A 17,951-nucleotide genomic window follows, 5' to 3' on the forward strand; every position below is an offset into this window, starting at 1 on the left:
AGAAAGTATCTTTTATTTTAAATAACTTAACATACCTTTTCAATTCATTCGGCTAAAATGTGTTTTAGGTTTGTATGTATAATAAAATAAATTGAAAATGTAACAAAACATAAGTCGTATTTAAAGAGTACTATCTCTGAGTGCCAGAATTTGGACAGTGTCTGAGAGCCGAGCATCCAGCCCTCTTGGCGACAACAATATTTTTAATAGGCCTTATAATTTTTTTTTATTTCAGAAGTTACAACTTGGATCTTAATTAAGTTCTGTTGGTTGGTAAGTGTGGACAATTTTCTGCTTGTCATGGGATAATTTTGTGGATAGTGGATAATTTGCCCCTAAAGCTTTTACCAGTATTTACCTGTGGGCTACTAACACAAGTGGCCTCGACGAGGACAGGAAGCCGGCGGCTTGTCAAAGGTATTGTCATTTGCCCTGATACACCAAATCTACAGTTATATTGTAATTATATAAATGAATGTAACACCAAAAAGTACTGTACCTAATTTCATCCTCATAGTTTTCTACCTAGTGCTTCACACTTGCACTGTATCGTGTACTACCCCAGAATATATGCCTAAGCTATATGACTTTACTGTTGTAATCACTGCCATCATCATATATCATGGTTATGTTGAGTGCAAATTTTACTACTATGTACCTAGAAATAACCCTCAAATTATGCTATAATGTACCTGTCGATCATCCTCAAATTATATTAAAATGTACTCACTAATTTTCTTCAAATCTTCTTATAATGTACCTGTTAACTTTTTTCAATTTTGCTACAAATTACTTATTTAAAATTATCTGTTAGATTAAGGACCTGCCTGAAATGCTATGCGTGTTAGTGACTTTAGAAGAATGTAAAAACATCATTGCTATGTTCTCTCATAAACATATTGTACCTTCTTGTTTGTTTATAAATAAATAAGTAAATGTCATGATTACATATCTATCTCAGTCCACAATGTAGGACTGAGATCAGGAGATGCTTTTTCACCCATAGGGTTATAAACCCATGGAACTGCCTATTTGTCGAAGTGGTAAATACCAAAACTCTGATGAGTTTTAAAATATGACCGGAAAAGATCATCAGGGCAAATGGGGGGGGGGGGAGCCTTTGATATGCCGCTGGCTTCCTGTCCTCACTGAGGCCACTAATGTTAATGGCCTTCAGGTAAATTCAGGTAAATTATATATATCTGGTTACAAAATCATCTAATATACAGTGGTACCTCAGCTTACGAATTTAATCAGTTCCCGAAGACGGCTCGTAAGCCGAATATTCGTAAACTGAAGCGAATTTTCCCATAAGAAATAATGTAAGTTGAATTAATCCATTCCAGACTCCCCAAAAAATTTATTTCAAAGTAAATTTTATACCTAATTCACCCAAATCCTTAGTACTAAAATATGTACAAGTTATTACATACCTTTACTGATGATTCTTGTTGGCGTATGGAAGACGGTGAGGAGGGGGGAGGAGCAGAGGTGTTAGTGTTTGGAAAGGGAGTCCCCTTCCATTATAACATCAGGCATTGATGACTTTTCTGGGGGGTACACTCTGGCATGTTTTGCCTGCATACCACTAGGACCTGCTTGTTGCTCACTGCTTGTTTTTCTCACTAAAAACTTGTCTAACAACACTTATTTTTCCCTACATTGTAACACTTGTCTGAAGTGAGGCATCACATTGTCATTAAAAAGGTTAACACAACGGTCTGCTACAGCTTGATTTAAGTGACACTTTTCAGCAAAACTTTGCAATTCTTCCCATACTGCAGACATTTTCTTAGTAAATGAGGAAGGGACATCCTCTACTCTACATCAACAACCCTCATACCATTTTCATGTTTACGAATGATTTCATTCTTTTTCTCTATGATCATTCTCACATATGTTTTCTTGACTTGAACCTTACCACTGGCTTTCTTGGGACCCATGGTGAGATATATAATTACAACTTTTATGTTCAAATACCCAAAAATCCCCCCCCCCCCAAAAAAAAATAATTCTTTGCAAAGAATTCAGGTGTGATTGTCACTAGGTGGGAGGCACTGGTAAACTGAGGTGTGATTGCCGTGCCACCACGCGCTAGGCTGGCTATACGCGTATCAACAAACTTCGTTTCCCGAGGCAAAGCTCGTAACCCGATTCAGGTTTTACAAAGAAATTGTCTTGTCACCCAAAAAGTTTGTAACTAGGGGCATTCGTAAGCCAAGGTGTCACTGTACATAGAATCAAACTCTTTTGCTCGAGGACGTCTGTTGGTACAAACTGTGCGCCGACAGCCCACAAATATTATGGCCTGTCAAGAATTCAGAGGCTAATAATTTTTGTTTCTTGTCAGTGACTGGATGCTTTATGTATACATATATTGCAGTATATATTTATTGTACCTAATAGGCCAAGCTGCCTAATAAACTGAGTTTTCCTGAAATTCCTTTCCTTTTCATGATTTAACTGTTAAATTTTAAAATCTGGCTGGAAGAAATCATCAGGACAAATGGTGGGTAGGGAGACCATTGACAAGCCACCAGCTTCCTGTCCTCATTGAAGCCATTAGTGTTAATGGCCCTCGGGTAAATTGAGGTAAATTCAGGTAAATGTACTGTTCAGCGAACAAAGGCATTGGGTGAGAGGAAATGTGTCCTTTCATGTCTGTCCCACCTAGGAATCAAACCTGTGTGCAAGGCAAGAAGTGTAATATATACAAGTTATAAAGTATAAAGTGTATTTTTAATAATCGTTAAACATAGCTTATAATTTTTTTAGTATAAAGCACTTGGACGGAATATGAGAACATTGCAGAAGTTGGAATATGAGGACTGGGCAAAAAAAAAAAAAAGATGCCCTGCCGCTTAGACTATCAGGTATCAAACACTTACCTACAAGAATTTGTCAACCAGTTGAAGTGGCTGGGCAGACTATATGCACAGTGCAAAGTATGCTATATGCACAGTGCAAAGTATGAAGAAGTAAGATTAGGATACATACAGTTTGCATTGTTCCATGGACACTCTTAGACCTTAGATTTCAGGCAGTGTGTGACAGGGATGATGCCTTGAGCCTGTCTGTGTCTGCTACCACAACCAAGAGGCTTCATCCGAGTCTGTAGTGCATGGCGGAAGTCACAATGTAAAATGTGGAAACTGCTTAAGTAGGGTTCACTTAAAACCCTTAGAGTAGTAGTGCTACATCATTGCATTAGTATGGCATAAATATACCAAACCAATCACATCCTAATCTAACTTCAGCAGACTTTTTGGATGGCTGCTTCTTGAACTGTAGCTGTTTAGCTGTTTAAAGCTTCACAATGTTGGCTGTTGCAGCCCCTTTCTACATTGGATGATGCAGTTGCCAATCCTTTTTTTCTGCTGTTTATGGGAGTTTGGTCTTTAATACTTATGATGATATAATGATTTTATTCATTTAGAGAACAGTATTATGATACAGGAACAGTGGAGGATTCCTAGGTAAGACTTGTAAAATGCCTACAGCCATAATACACAGTGTGTTTTGGACATACTGTACAGTAATGTGCTTTTTTCCTCGTCTGCATTTTATTCACTCGGTCTCACTCCCCTTGATCAGTTTGGGATGTTAAGCTATTCTGAGCAGTGGGTCCCTTGGTGCTAACCCATCCTCATTAACTTTGGACAAATTATTCTTTTGTCCATCAGCCACCCCCTCCCCCCCACTGTTTGTGGGTTTATGTGCTTTCTATGTGGCTCCCACCTGCTTTTCACTTTGCAGACCTTTTGTGACTGTTTTTCATGTACTGAAATTGCAGTTTAATAAATACCTGCTGCACACTGCATTCTGCTTAGTGTTTATGTGTTTAGGGATGACTGCAACATCACTGAGCTTGACCAGAGGTTGGATTCCTGGCTCTGCTGCTGCAGGAATGGAAGAGGTAGCATCAGAGGCTGTTTTTTGTAGGGATTCAATGGAGGCTTGAGGGCATACTCTCTCTGATTGATTTTTTTTCTTGTGTTTTGGGATGAACCTAGCATTTCATAATCCTCAAGGGTTCCAGGAGATCCCTGGTTAATGCCCTGTCCATTCCTGTAGTTGAGGCTCCAGACTCCAGAGGGGATGTAAGGGTCCTTCTCTGGTTCTTTCTCTTCTGTGGTGGAGGAAGGTCATTGGGCATTGGGATGGCAGGGAAGGATCTGTGGTTGCCCCTTTGTCTTCTTTGGTGTTTAGTTCCTGCCCTGATGGGTTTGATGCTCCAATTTTACATGGTCTTTTCTCTCTCATCCAGTATCTTTGTGTCTGCTGGTGGTTTTCTTCCTCCCTCTTTTATTTGTTGGATGAGGGTCTGCTTGCATGGCTATCCTTAGAAAAGTGTGTCCTGCTTTTTCTGGTCTTACTTTGCTGGTTAGTGCCTATACTGTTGCTTTTTCATCTTCAAGCCTTGGCAGAGACTCTCTTGCTGGTTGGTAGAGGGGGGGATGTCTTGACCTCTTTTTTTTTTCTGGCAATTTTTTTCCATTTGCAAATGATGGCTACAGTGCCACAATATTGCATGCTCCTTACACTGTTGGGATCGATGCTTCATTTGTCCTCTCTATTTCTCGTGTTCCTTATTTCAATGCCCTACTTTTCTAGGCCCTCTAATGTGGCACCATTGTGAGTGAGTTCAGTCACCGCATTGCACCGTCTAAAAATAAACCAGCGTCGAGTCTAATCCAACACCCTTTTAAAGTGGCTCTCTTGTAAATCCATATTGCTGCCCTATTCTCCCCTCTCTGGGGTTTTGGGGTCTTGTATGGGGCAGCATCAAAGTAAGGGTGACATAGTACGTTGTGGTGACAATGCATCACAGTTAGGGTATTTACCCCGTGGAAATGATCATTGACCTTGATTACCCATGGGTGCCTAATTTCCTTTAAGCAGCTACATGTTGTGTGTCTGCTTTTTGGGTGGGAGTTTCCTCAGTTTTGTGGTTGATATCTAATCCCTTGCTTTTCTTGCTTTATTGAATGTACCAGGTTCTGGTCTTGGCTCCAGGTTGGCTGCAGAAGTCTGTTGTGCTGGGCTAAAGTTTGTGGTATCAGAGTTATGCTTCTGGTGGGCCCCTGTTATGTTCAACTCATTACAATCAACTCTCGATTTATTGATTAATTGACTTTCACCACCAAGAAACACTGCAGAAGGGCTTCCTTAAAATACTACACCACAATACACCACCACCACACACTACAACTACAACACTAAACCACTCCTCTACTACTACAGTGCACAGCCACAGAACCTCTACCATCCCACCACTATCACACCCCCATTACCACACCACCATTTAAGCCAACTGCTAAAATTTATGGACATGCTGTTAGTGTTTACTGTATGTTCTGTACTTCCAGGTGTATGTTAATGACAGATCCAGGATGCCCACTGTGCGCGTGACACAGGATCATCCCGCCAATGCCCTGGCCCTCAGTCCTGATAACCTCCAAGTTGTCATTGCTGGCCGCCATGGTAAAGTATTTACTATGTAACTTGAAATATTCTTTGCTGCATTTGGATATACTGTATACTAGTTAGTATAGTTTATGGTTATCATTATTATTTATAATTCTATCTTAAGAATGTCTCATCTTATTGACTTCATGATTAAACACTTCAACATTATAAACATATGATATTCCTGTATGTTGAAATTAAGGAATGGAGCACATGGCAAGTATTTCATTTTGCTTTAACTTGTTTCACATTTTTGTCTTGGTTTCTGTACAGTACCTTAAGAAAGTTCCATCTTGACATCCTCATACTATTTACAAACAGTTCTATCCCTACTTTGTAAAATTCAACATGCTAAGTTTGACAGTTTGGCTTCCATTCCCAAAAGAGTACCAATGAGGTCATTATTAGCCTGCTTGATATAATCTACACTGCTCTTGACAAAAATGAGTTCCCAATTGGCCTTTTCATTGACCTGAGTCAATTTGGCCTTTGATAATGTAACCATAACTACCTCTTATTTAAACTTCACCACTATGGTATTTGAAGCCTTGTTCTGGACTATATTTGTTCCTATCTCAGTGACAGACACCAATATGTAGTCATCAATAGCATAACCTTCCCCACTTTACCATTGACAATAGGGGTGCCACAGGGCAGCATCTTGGGACTTCTATATCTTATATGCTGGGATGGCCACCAAGGAGCCAACATGACTACTCTCCCCCTGGGAAGTCTCCAAATGAGCCAGAACCTGAAGCAATAGCTGGACCGGAGGGAAGAGGTACAGGTAACCCCACCCCGACCAGTCCCGCCGAAAGGCATCGACCCCGACGGCCTCCAGGCAGGGAAGGGCACCTCATACACTGGAAGATGCCTCGACCCCGCCGAGACAATGAGGCTCCACCTCCGGGTGCTGATATATCTAACTAGTCTTGGTTCATTCCTCTGTCCACGGAGTGGATGGTCGACGCCGACTCTTCAGTTGGCTTTGCCGGACATTTGGGCACCCGGACGCAGACCTCTTTGCGTCAGCTTGGTCTTGGCGCTTCCCAGTGTATGTGGCGCCCTTCCTCAACCATGAAGCGTTCGCGGTAGATGCTTTTCGGCAAGATAGGTCGAGGCGGGGTTTCCTTTACCTCCTTTCCCCGGTCCAGCTGTTGCTTCGGGTTCTGGCTTGGCTTGAATCGTTTTTCTTGTGGAGTTTTTCCACAACTCTGCCTCTTTCAATAGGTCGGGCCAGTGAGGTACCTTGCTGGTTTGCCTTGCTCTTCCGCTCTTTGCGTTTGGTGTTTTTAATGCAAGTGTATCTCCATTTGTATGGTGATCAGGTGGCTTCTCTGATGGTGTCCCACCTGTGGTCTTCTTCTCGGTGACAGTATGAAGTCTCCTGGCGTTCTTTTTACCATTTCCTTTCCCTTCGTAGGTTGTCATACATTTCTGATGATGTTGTTTTGTCCTCTCTTTCTTGGCGTTTTCAGGACTGGCGTCTTATGCTAAATACTGTCGCTTCTTACAGTGCGGTGCTGGCGCAGCCGCTCCAGCTTGCGTTTGGGGTGGATGTCACTTCTGCTCCATTCTGTAAGCGCACTCTCGTGTATTTTTTCACATCCGGCCTACTCATGCGCTGCCTGAGCTGTCCTGGTCTTTGGATCGGGTGCTCTCTTTTCCCTCTCTTCTCCTCGGTTTGTTGTGGCCCCATTTGTTTCCAGATTGATTAATTATACATACAAGAGTTCTTACATTCTTGTACAGCCACTAGCATGCATAGCATTTCGAGCGTGTCCTCTTAATCCTAATATTCTTCGGAATACGATCTGCTAAATCGTTCAACAACCAAGTACCCATTTTACTGTTGGGTAAACAGAGGCTACAGTTAAGGAGTGGCGCCAAGTAAATCCCCTCTGGCCAGGACACGAACCCAGGCCAAAGTGCTCTCGAAACGCCAGGCGTCTTACCACTACACCACTGGGACTGTTATAGCTTCGGGAAGGCGTTGTTTTTGTTGACTTTGGACTCTTGGGGGGGGGGAGGGTCGGGTTGGGGGAGCTTCAAACTTCTCCAGCACAGAGGTTTCTGTTACTTTGGCCCTGGGGGTTATTGATGCTTGGTTAGTCAGGCTGGGGGTGCATCATGTTTTGTGTCTCAGTTGCGGCTCTCCAGCGGTATCTGTGCGCCTTGGGTTCTGTATCTGTGGACATGCTTTGGGTAGATCCGGTGTCCCTCATTCCCTGTTTCAGGGCTCGGGTCCTTAGTTCGTCTGTAGGGTTATATGTCTAGCCAGCCTGTGGTCTACTCTCATGCCCATGATGTGTGTAAGTTTGCGGCTCTTGCTGCAGTCTTTGGTAACATGTCTTGTGTTGATATTCAAGTGTGGGGGTTTTGAAGGTCAACAGGGCCTTGGCCGCCCGTTATCTTGGTAACACTTTTGTCCAGCGGCGATGGATATTGTGTCCACAATTAACTTTCCCCTTGTCTGGAGGAGTTGCAGTTTGCATCCAATATTAAAATATGTTTAAATTCCATTTATTGTTCGATTATTATGGGACTAGGTTTAGAATGCGCGCCTTTACATTGCGAACAATTTGATACCATAATGAACGACATAGCACTACAATTGAGGTTGGAACACTGGAGCTTGTGTGGTAATGAGTGTTCAAAATTAATATAGTAGTTAAAATTCCATTTATTGCTTGATTATTATGATACTAGTTTTAAAATGCGTGCCTTTAGATTGCGAACAATTTGATACCATAATGAATGACATAACACAGCAATTGAGGTCAGAACACTGGAAAGATTATAAATACTTATGTGGTGGTGAGTGTCCTGAATTAAAATATTTGTTAAAATTTAATTTATTGTTCGATTATTATGGGACTAGTTTTAAGATGTGCACCTTTATATCACGAACAATTTCATACCAAAATGAAAGACGGAGCATGGAAATTGAGATCTGAACACTGGAAAGAGTATACATATTTTAGTGTGGTGTGCTTTCCCAGAAAATAGCAAGTGGGTTGGGGCATGCATGCCGGGCCGCGCAAAGTGTTAACGTTCAAGTCCTCAGCGGCCTTGTGTGGCTTTGGGGTGTCTGTCACATCCAGTTGTCCCATCTTCATCATGAGGCATGCGGTGCTGCTGCCTCCTGGGTAAATCCCTTTTTACTTATCTGTGAGTATATAGCTTCAGTGAGTATATAGCTACTTATCTGTGAGTATATAGCTTATCTGTGGGTATATGAGCCCCGGTGAGCCAATGGGGCTCACCTCAGAAAACCAGTGTTGATTGTAATGAAACGCCATTTTCTGGGTTGATCCCTGGAGGCTCCCTGACATCCTCCCTCCCTCCGGTTGGCAGTTTGTTATCAGTCTTCGAACTGCTGGTGTGAGCACTTGGGCTGCCTGGGCGAGGCTCCCTCTCGAGACGGGTTTCGTAAACGAGCAAGCACGCTTGTTGAGTCGATATTTGCTTGTGTGTTGTTTCCACTTGGGGGGGGGGGGAGTTCTTGGTCTCTGTTTGATCTTGGGTTGCAATGTTTTACCAGTAGGGGTTTGTAATGGTTCACCTACCTTTCTGGGTGATACCCCCAGTCGATGGCAGACATGACTATACTCTCAATAAGTGGAGTGTTCATACGCCATTGCTCCCTGCACCTCTCTGAGGGAACCAGGTTCTGGCTCGTGATTCCCGTTAGGCAAAGAACTCCTATTAACTGATGCTCCAGACTAATATAGCGGATATCAGTCCATTAGCTTCAGCGAGCTTCCGGGGCTCACCTAGAAAATGGCATTTCATTACATTCAACGCTAGTTTTTTGTTCTGTTTTACCAACCGATGCAGTAAGGGAAAGTTTCCCCAAGTTGCTGATGTCTGGAGACCAGTGACCTTATTTTGCAGTTGGTAAATTTATTAATTGATTTATTTGCTTGAATGAAATATAATCCTAATTATACTTTTATTTTGTTTCAGTATTCAAAATTTTTTCTATTGAAGATGATGACTTAGTTGAGAAGGCAAATCTTCGTACAGGGAAACACCTGAACCTAAATTTCTCTTGCAATGATGTTGTTTGGAACCCTGTTGAAGGTAAACTATGATTTTTTTATTTTTATTAGTTGTTGCCAATGACCATTAACACTTTCGCGCTCCCTGGGAATAGGCTGACGGTAAGCCCTAAGTGGGCCGTTCGTGTCGGCCTACTGCGCGTCAGCACTAAAATGTTTATAATCTTTTCGGGGTGGGGAGCTTAATTTTGGCGGCATGTATTTAAATTTGGTATCATTGTGTTCGCGAGAGAATGCTCTAGAGGAATATATATATAAAATGTCACCAAAGACAACATGAGAACCACACCGAATAACAAACTGTGGCGGTCGTTAGCTGTGAGCGTAAAACCGGGCATCAATGTTTACGATGTTTTTATGTTTGCGAACCCCAGAATTATTATTCGTGGTTTATTTTGGTATCATTGTGACCGCAATAAAATTCCCTACACGGACATATAAATATACACAATAAATAATGGTGTCGCCCCACCCACAGGAATGTGGGAAGTTGGCTTAGGGTTACCCGCCGGAGCGCGCCCAGCTGCACATGCGCTCAACCACAACTGAAAAGTTTATACTCTCCTCATGTCTGTGACCCTCATTTTCGATGTACGTGTTTTTTTTTTGGTATCACTGTGTAGCTAATGAAATGTACTATAAGAACATATGTATAACATTTCACCAAAGCTAACATTAGGCGACCAGCAACCAAAGAACTGCGTGCTTTGTTTCGCGCTCACGCTAAACTCCGCTAAACTCTCCCTATATGTTGCTACTCTGATTGTGTTTATCAAGTCAAAACTTGTTGCATATGGTTTTGTTTGGTATCACGGTGATCGCAATAAAATTGCCTACACAGACATATGCATAAAAGTGGGTTACACGTGCGCGCCTCACCCCCAAACACCCCCAAACACGTCGATGCCTCACCCGCCCAAACACCCGTTTCCACGCCCGGTACACCCAATACACCCGACAAACAAAAATATTGTTCCAATGGAAGTTTTTGTGCTACATTGTTCATTTTGGTGTCAAAATACTCGCAAGAAGATGCACTATGTAGACATACCAATCTGAGCACTAAGAACTGGAATATATATAGAGCTACCCACAGCAAAGTATGAAGAAGTAATAACCTCAAAATGTGTAATATAAATTATGTGTACTTACCCACGATGTGATGAAGGAAGGTCAACAAGTTGAGCATTTGATTATCCACTCCACCGGCTTCAGGAAAATGTCCCTGAAGTTGCTCAACAGATGTTACGTTAGGTGGAGTGGAAGCTTGCAGAGGAGTTATTTCTTTGCTTTCCAAAATATCCTCTTGCGGTGATATTTTGAGTAGCATGGTGTGGCACATAGAGCAACTCCACATGTCCTGCACTGATACATACAGTCTTTTCTAATTCCCGACTTGATACAAACTCGGCACCGTTTCCGTTTAGCAATTTTCACTAATGCATGAGTCAACTTCCTGTTTAGCCTGTCCTCTGAATCAACAATGCGGGGGTTTTTCACAGGTGGAGGAGTAGCTTCAGCTTGAGGTGCAGGCGTTTCAGTTTCAGGTTCAGTGTCTGATGAGGATGAGGCATGTGGTTGGCGTGGAAGACAATGAAATAAAGGACGCCTCGCTCCAGATGGTCCAGGTGTTGCCAAATCATGAGAAGGATCCTGGTAATCATCAGCATGTGGGAGAGGGCTTTCAGTAGCAGGCCACTCATCCATGTCCCACCCCAACAGGGCCCATATTGCTACTTCATGAAACTGGAGTAGGGTCAGTTCCTTGGCATCAGTTGTGTACATCTTGTACAACACATAGGCATTGTGTATAGCCATCTGAAGGAAGTAAAATGTGATCTTCTTAGTCCACTTATGCGACTTCCTGGTGAACCTGTAATATTTGACCATTTGGTCGAAGTGATCAACTCCCTTCATGTTGTTGTTGTAGTCGCAAATGGCTGTTGGTTTGTTTACAGTTACAATCTGAACAGATGATGTTCCGTCACGTTTCTTCACTCTCTTCCTTCTCTGTACTTCCTGTGTGTCAGCATTATGGCAGTTTGTGATCACTGACACCACTCTCTTGTCTTTCCAAAGGATAACAAAAGTGTTATCCTTGCGCCTGAAAATAGTCTGATCAACAGCGAATTTACCTTTGGCAAGTTTTTGCAGCTCTTTAGGGGCACCACGCTGCAATCTGAGTGTTCCACAAGTGTACACACCATTTTCCCTTAGCAATTCTGTGAGATGGACAGAGTTATAATAATTGTCCATATAAAGATGATAACCTTTGTTCAACAAGGGTCGCATAAGGCCCATCACTGTCTCAACTGTTGTCTTGCCCACTCGAGAATAAACCTCGAAATCAATAATATAACCAGTCCCTGCCTCAGCAAGCATGTACAACTTTACCCCATACTTATCAGGCTTATTGGGGTTGTAAACCTTGAAGGATAGACGACCACGCCACGACATTGTACCTTCATCCAAACTGAGTGCTTGATTGGGGACGTAGTAAGAGCCAAATTTGTTGGTCAAATAGGTAATGATGGTGCTGAGTTTTATCATGCGGTTCTTGTTGTTGGGTGGAATTGCAAACTGGTTATAAGTATGAAAAAACTGGGCAATATGTTGGAATCGTTTTGAAGTCATGAACACATTGAAGGTCCTCATATGCCACAACCGGCTTGTTTGCCAGTACATGCGCATTGTTGGGAGTCGTGCAATACCCATCAAGATTGATAAAGCCAAATACCTTGCCATTTCCTTCGCAGATACCTCCTTCCACAACCTCATAGTGCGCCTGGAAGCATTCTGAATAAACTGCCTGGCATACCTATTAGTTTCCACTGTGATGAACTCAATTAGGGCACGGGTCAGAAATAATTGAACAAATTGCAGGGGGGTAATTGGCACTGGGACAGTTATGCCTGGTGTGGCACTGAAACTGCCTACAATAGGTGGTGTATTGTCAGTTGACCAGGCAGCATCGGGATTAGGCTGTTGAAGATGTCCTGCACGCCTCCTTACAGGTGCCTTGGGGCGGCCCACATCCGCTGACTCATCCTCAATCCCCTCGCTACTCTCCTCACTCGATGATGAATCAAACTCATCAGACGACGCTGTCCCCTCATTATCACTACTGAAATCACTCTGACGCTCTTCCCCTTCAGCATCTGCCTCCACATCTGACAAACGATCCAACAAATCAGGAATTTTACTAGGGGTAAGCTTCACATTGCTGAACCTTTTGTACAGCTCACTCAACTTATCTTCCTTGGTCATTTCACTATCCTTCTTGGGGGTAGAGGTGCTCTGTCCTTTACCACGATCCATGTTTGCAAGTAATAATGCGTTGTAAGGAGACAGGAACGAATAAACACTGCTACACAGGGCAGAGAGTGGCACAGGTTCTGGACGCGGGAGCGCGGTAGTCCGGTCACGAGAGACGTACACAAAGGACTAGGCCGACCGCATGGCGTGACCCAGAATCCCATGCGGCCTACGGAGGATTGTGGGAAAACAATGGCGCTCATTTCAAAAAAAAAAAATTGAAGATCGCATAGAAACTTTTTTTTTTACAAATTTTTATATCGAGTGACGCAAAAATGCGTCACTGGAACACATTCAGTAGAAAAATGAGTGACGACTTATTAAGTCTGTGGAACGCGAAAGTGTTAATTTATTTACATTTTTAATTTGTTGCAAATTTATGTCTACTGCATTATCTCGTCCATAATACATTCTTCTTGGACACAATTGTCATGATTATTTGCTCTGTTTCTTGATAGCTAACATTGTTGACTCTTGATTTAAAACTAGCAAGCAGACTCTTACTTTTCTTGATTCATATGCATTCACATGGCCAGTTTATTTTTTATAGAAAATCTTCATTTCTTTGATTGTTGGTGGTCACATTAACTCTTACATTGCTCAAATTGCCATCTGCAATTTCCTCTTGTGCTCCAATCACCTTGTGCAATTTTTCCCCATTTGATTTATTAACTATTTTATTCAGATTCACTTCAATGTAGTGCTTTTAAATAGTTACACAGTTCATGGGTTAAACCTAAACATGGTCGCTTTTTTATAAGTGTAAGTAATGTGTGTTGTATTCTCGTGTTCAAGTGCAAAATTGTGTATTGTATTTTGTGGCTGTGAACTCCTAGACACACAAGTAATAACTCTATGCTCATTGCAAAGTAATCATATTTTGCTTGAACTAGAAAAGTTGATAACAGTAATTGTATCCAACATGTTTGAATTGCTGTTGGTGTTTATGAGAGGCCATTGCTAAAAGTGAGTGTGAACAAAGGGCAAAGTATTGGGAGTGAAGAGAGCAAGAAACTTTATTGGTGAAACTGATGGGAAGTGTTAAATTTGAGTGTGTTAAAATTAAAGTTGCAGTAATTTTAGTGTACAATAGTTTTCATAAACTGTATTGTAGTACTCAACATACAGCAGAACTACTTAATCAACACAGTGCTAATGGCATAATACACTACAGTACCTATTTACTGTACAACATTCACAACTCAATGAGACTTCAAGATGGACATAACTCCAACAATAAGGTAAATAACAACTGTAACGCAGTATTTTTTAGTAGAGTAGTAATATATAGGTACAGTATGTAATATGATAATGCATTTTTATTGTGTACAAGAAAAAAAAGACACTGTCGCAAACGCCTCCTGAAGGTCACCTCTTGCAATGAATCCAACGCTCCAATGCACTGGGGTTGGTCCAATATAGTGAGTTGAATCAAGGAAGTACTGTATAGTCGTGATGGTTTGGTGCTTTCTCCTGATAATTCCCTCCCTTTTCTGAACAAGGAGAGAGAACTTATATATAAAACATTATATCTAGTAATGACCTTTATCTTGGTCTGCTAATGAACTTTTACCTTTTTCAGACAGTGTTCTTGCAACAGCTTCCACTAATGGGGCTGTGGTCACTTGGAACTTAAATAAAGCTTCCAGGTCAAAGATGGATTGTGTCTTTAATGACCACAGTCGAACTGTTCACAAGGTAAGCTTTGCTTTGAAATTATAAATTATTTAACATTACATATTATGAAAAGAAGTAACATTAAAACAAAAAGTAGAAAGTAAGTGTAATGAAGGGATATTCATAATTGATCAATTTTATTATGCAAAAAAACATTTTATTGGTAATTAACATACAATAAGCCACTCATGAGAGAATGAGGGATGATGGAACAATAAGGGTGCAAGGCCTGTACTTTTGAAAGTAACAGATTTTTACAATAGTCACTTTCTTTGTGATAGTGTCTTACCTAAACAACTTCAACTAGTCACCACCAGGTCGAGATGTCTATTTCAGCATAGACTCAAATTTGATATGCTAATTTTGGATATGTCTGGTCTTTGCACAAAATTTGCAACTAGTATTTGATTTGAACTTCAGCTATAGATGGTAGATTTTAGAAGTAAATCAGTAATGTATGAAGACTTAAGGCTAGTACTCTATGAAGAAATGTCAATATTTAATAGAGGCTTTGACATAGGCCAACTGCATACCATTGTTCAAAGGTTTAGGTATCCTCCTTGGTTCAAGGTGATATTTGAGAAGTGCTGCAATATGATAAATGTCTGAACTTGGCTGTGGAAGGTTGATGCTACCAAAATGTATACAATTATGTCAAAATTTTTTAAGAATATTGTTACTAAACTTCAATAGGTTTTGCTTAGATTTGCAGTACTTGTACTGCAAACCTAAGCAAAAAAAGATATTCAATACATTTTAAGATTCCAGTACATGAATGATGAATCTAGTGCATTTTATTACTGTACACATTATACAATTACTGTGCCCTGGTTGTAAATCACAAATCATGAACTCTTCAGAACTTCAGACAGTAACTTGTTAGTGATACTACTGAAGAATTTGGCAGAGTTTACATTTGTAATATTTTCTTAGCTATAACAATCGGTTACTCCCTATGTGTTCGCTGTGTCATAAGCCAAATTCATATTCAGTTGGGCAAGATGATATTTTAGGCACCAGTGCTGCTGAAATCTTTCCAAATGTTCCTTCATTATTGTTAAAAGTTCTAGGAAAGCACTAAGAGTAAAGCTCCATCCCATTATGACTCATTGCGTGTAGTACATTCATAAAGATCCAGAGCTCTCTGTGGTGTCCCGTCTTCCCAACACTTTTTTCATATAACGCTTTGGAACTACTGACAGTTTTGGCCTCCATCACCTTCTAATGTAACTTAATCCAACCAGCTAACTTAATCCAACCAGCTACCATTCTGTTTGCAAAAGTGAACTTTCTAATGTTTTTTGACTTCTGGTTCTTTAAGTTCCAGGTTTTAGAAATTTTTCTTCATCAGTTTTGTTGATTCCAATTACTCTTTTGTACATAGTGATCATGCAGCCTCTTTTTTTTTTGGGGGGGGAGCCCTTACGCTCCCTGGAGCTGTCCAGTCTGAATGGATATGTATAACTTTCTGGCATCAGTCAAGGTGCATGGAGTTCTTGCCTACCAGGGACCATGAGCCACAACCTGGCCCCCTCAGAGAGGCACGAGGAGCAATGGCCTATAGAAACCCCCCTTGTGGTTGGGATCATTCTATGTCTGCCATCGACCAGGACAGGCATCCAGAAAGGTAGGTGCCCCAAAAGAAACCCCTATTCTGGTGAAAAGATTGCTACTGAAAGCCGAACGAGTGGACAGAACTCCCCAACAAAATTATTAAACTAGCATGACGTCATCACGTCGCCGCGCTACCGTCTGCGCAAACCCCACCCCCTCTCCCCGGGAGGGGGAAGGGGGGAGCCCCAGACCCTTTGCGCCGGCTATCCAACTGGCAGTTCTTGGCTGATGGGTTTACTGGCTAGTCGGGTGTCTCTGGCAACACTCTTGTTTCAGTTCTGTGCCTTGTGGTGTCGGCTGTCTCTACAGGTAGTGTGTGAGCCTGGAGTGATATTCCACGGTACTCACGCTGCATGCGCCTAGGGTTTCCTTCCCTAGGTGTCCTGTGAGTACTACCCTTGGGGGCTCCTTCCACAAGTCACCTTGGGATCTACCTCCGCTGTGTCTTTTACTGCTCGGTACTGGGCCGCCCTTGAGGTAGGCTGGGGTTTTTGCCCTAGTTTGTCTCTTTGTAGGAGGTTGTTTTCGTCACTGGTAGGGGCGCAGGGTACTGCACAGCTAGTCTTCTACAAGTATAGCGGCCGGCTCTGTTCCGCTAGGGTACATTGTCCTCTTGCGGGGGTTTTATTTTGTTTTTGTTTTCTGCCTGATGGGAGGGTCTCCCTGTTCTTCTTTTCGCTTAGTGGAGTCTTATGTTTGGCCCCTTTGAGTGTACATCCCAGGGGTTCAGCTTTTAGTAGTTTTGTTCAGTAGACTTGGACGCCGGTTCGCAGTACCCTGCCTGGGCTTCCCTTAGTGTGTACACAAGGCTAAGGGCCCTGGAAATCCCAACGGGGGGCTCTGTGGCCTGATGGAGGTGACCTTGAGTCCCCTTCTCACTTACTACGAGTTTGATGGTTGCTCTGTCCCCTTGTCTCAGGGTGACACTCACCGGTTTTGCCTCCGCCATGCTGCCTGCTGGTTCGGTGGTTCCTTGACCCGGAGTCATGTGACGTTGGTTGTCTGTTCGTACTCCAGTTTTCCCACGCCACTCATTCTGTTATGTGGGTTCAGGAAGTAGTCACGTTACAGGCTGGGTTAGTTTACTGCAACACGTTTGGTTGATTGCAGCCCTGGATGCCCCGAGACTGCCCCGTTTTGGTGCTTGTGACCCGGACTTGGGGGTGGGGGTCGCTTTGGCTCTGGTTCCATCCACCCCTCCTGGTCCTTCCCCTTCGGTTGCACATTTGGGTCCTTCCCCTTGCTTCCGGCTCTGACACGTCTGAGGTTTCGGGGTCGGGGCAGTGTTTCGTTGGTGTTTGAGACTCAGGCGGTCTCGGGGGTTTTTTCTTCCTCCGGGGTGGCAGCGGAGGTCTTTGGGCCTGTTCCTCCAGCCGTGCGTAAGGGTCTGACCAGTGGACTCCCTTCCTTAGTGTTTTACGGCTGCCTCAGCTTTTTCTTGCGAGGCCGGGGCTTGTGGGGGATGGCTCGGCCCCAGGTCTGGCCATGGAGGTTCCTGGGGTTGGGGAGGGGTTGCTTGGGGAGCCTTTGCCCCGTTGAGCCTCGCTTGGAGTTTTTGTCCTAGGAGCGGGGCTGGCAGTTCCTCTGAGGGGAGGTTTATTCCTTTTCCCTCTGCATTCCTGTTGGTTTCAGGTCTGCCCCTCCCCGGGTTCGGTTCCGTGTCCTTCGGGTCCGCCGGTTTTGTTGTTCCTACAGGTGTTTTCACCTCTTCCCTGCTTATGAGCCTCTGTACGATTCTCAAGGGTTCGCGACACTCTTCTATTCTTCAGGTATTATTGGAACGTCTGCCGACTTCCTGTGTAGTACCGTCTA

The 17,951-nt window shown here is 42.8% G+C and overlaps 2 protein-coding genes across 5 annotated transcripts in view; one reads left to right on the top strand and one right to left on the bottom strand.

Moving 5' to 3' along the window:
• Positions 1-117: 117 nt before the first annotated feature.
• Wdr24 (WD repeat domain 24) overlaps positions 118-17,951 on the top strand; it is a 121,637-nt gene continuing 103,803 nt past the window's right edge. For 2 of the 4 annotated variants that reach the window (XM_069312917.1, XM_045757029.2), the window contains exons 1-4: positions 118-273; positions 5,370-5,484; positions 9,439-9,555; positions 14,431-14,546. In XM_069312917.1, the coding sequence (XP_069169018.1) occupies positions 5,394-5,484; positions 9,439-9,555; positions 14,431-14,546 (324 nt within the window). In that variant the 5' untranslated portion in view covers positions 118-273; positions 5,370-5,393. Of the gene's footprint in view, positions 274-298; positions 418-5,369; positions 5,485-9,438; positions 9,556-14,430; positions 14,547-17,951 lie in introns of those variants that run through there. The other 2 variants (XM_069312918.1, XM_069312919.1) reach the window with 2 other exon arrangements.
• On the bottom strand, positions 10,812-12,959 carry LOC138356710 (piggyBac transposable element-derived protein 4-like). The gene has a single exon (XM_069312899.1). The coding sequence runs from the start codon at positions 12,849-12,851 to the stop codon at positions 10,812-10,814; it is 2,040 nt and encodes a 679-aa protein (XP_069169000.1). The 5' UTR covers positions 12,852-12,959.

Source organism: Procambarus clarkii, chromosome 74, assembly GCF_040958095.1.
Source record: "Procambarus clarkii isolate CNS0578487 chromosome 74, FALCON_Pclarkii_2.0, whole genome shotgun sequence".
Taxonomy (NCBI): Eukaryota; Metazoa; Arthropoda; class Malacostraca; order Decapoda; family Cambaridae; genus Procambarus; species Procambarus clarkii.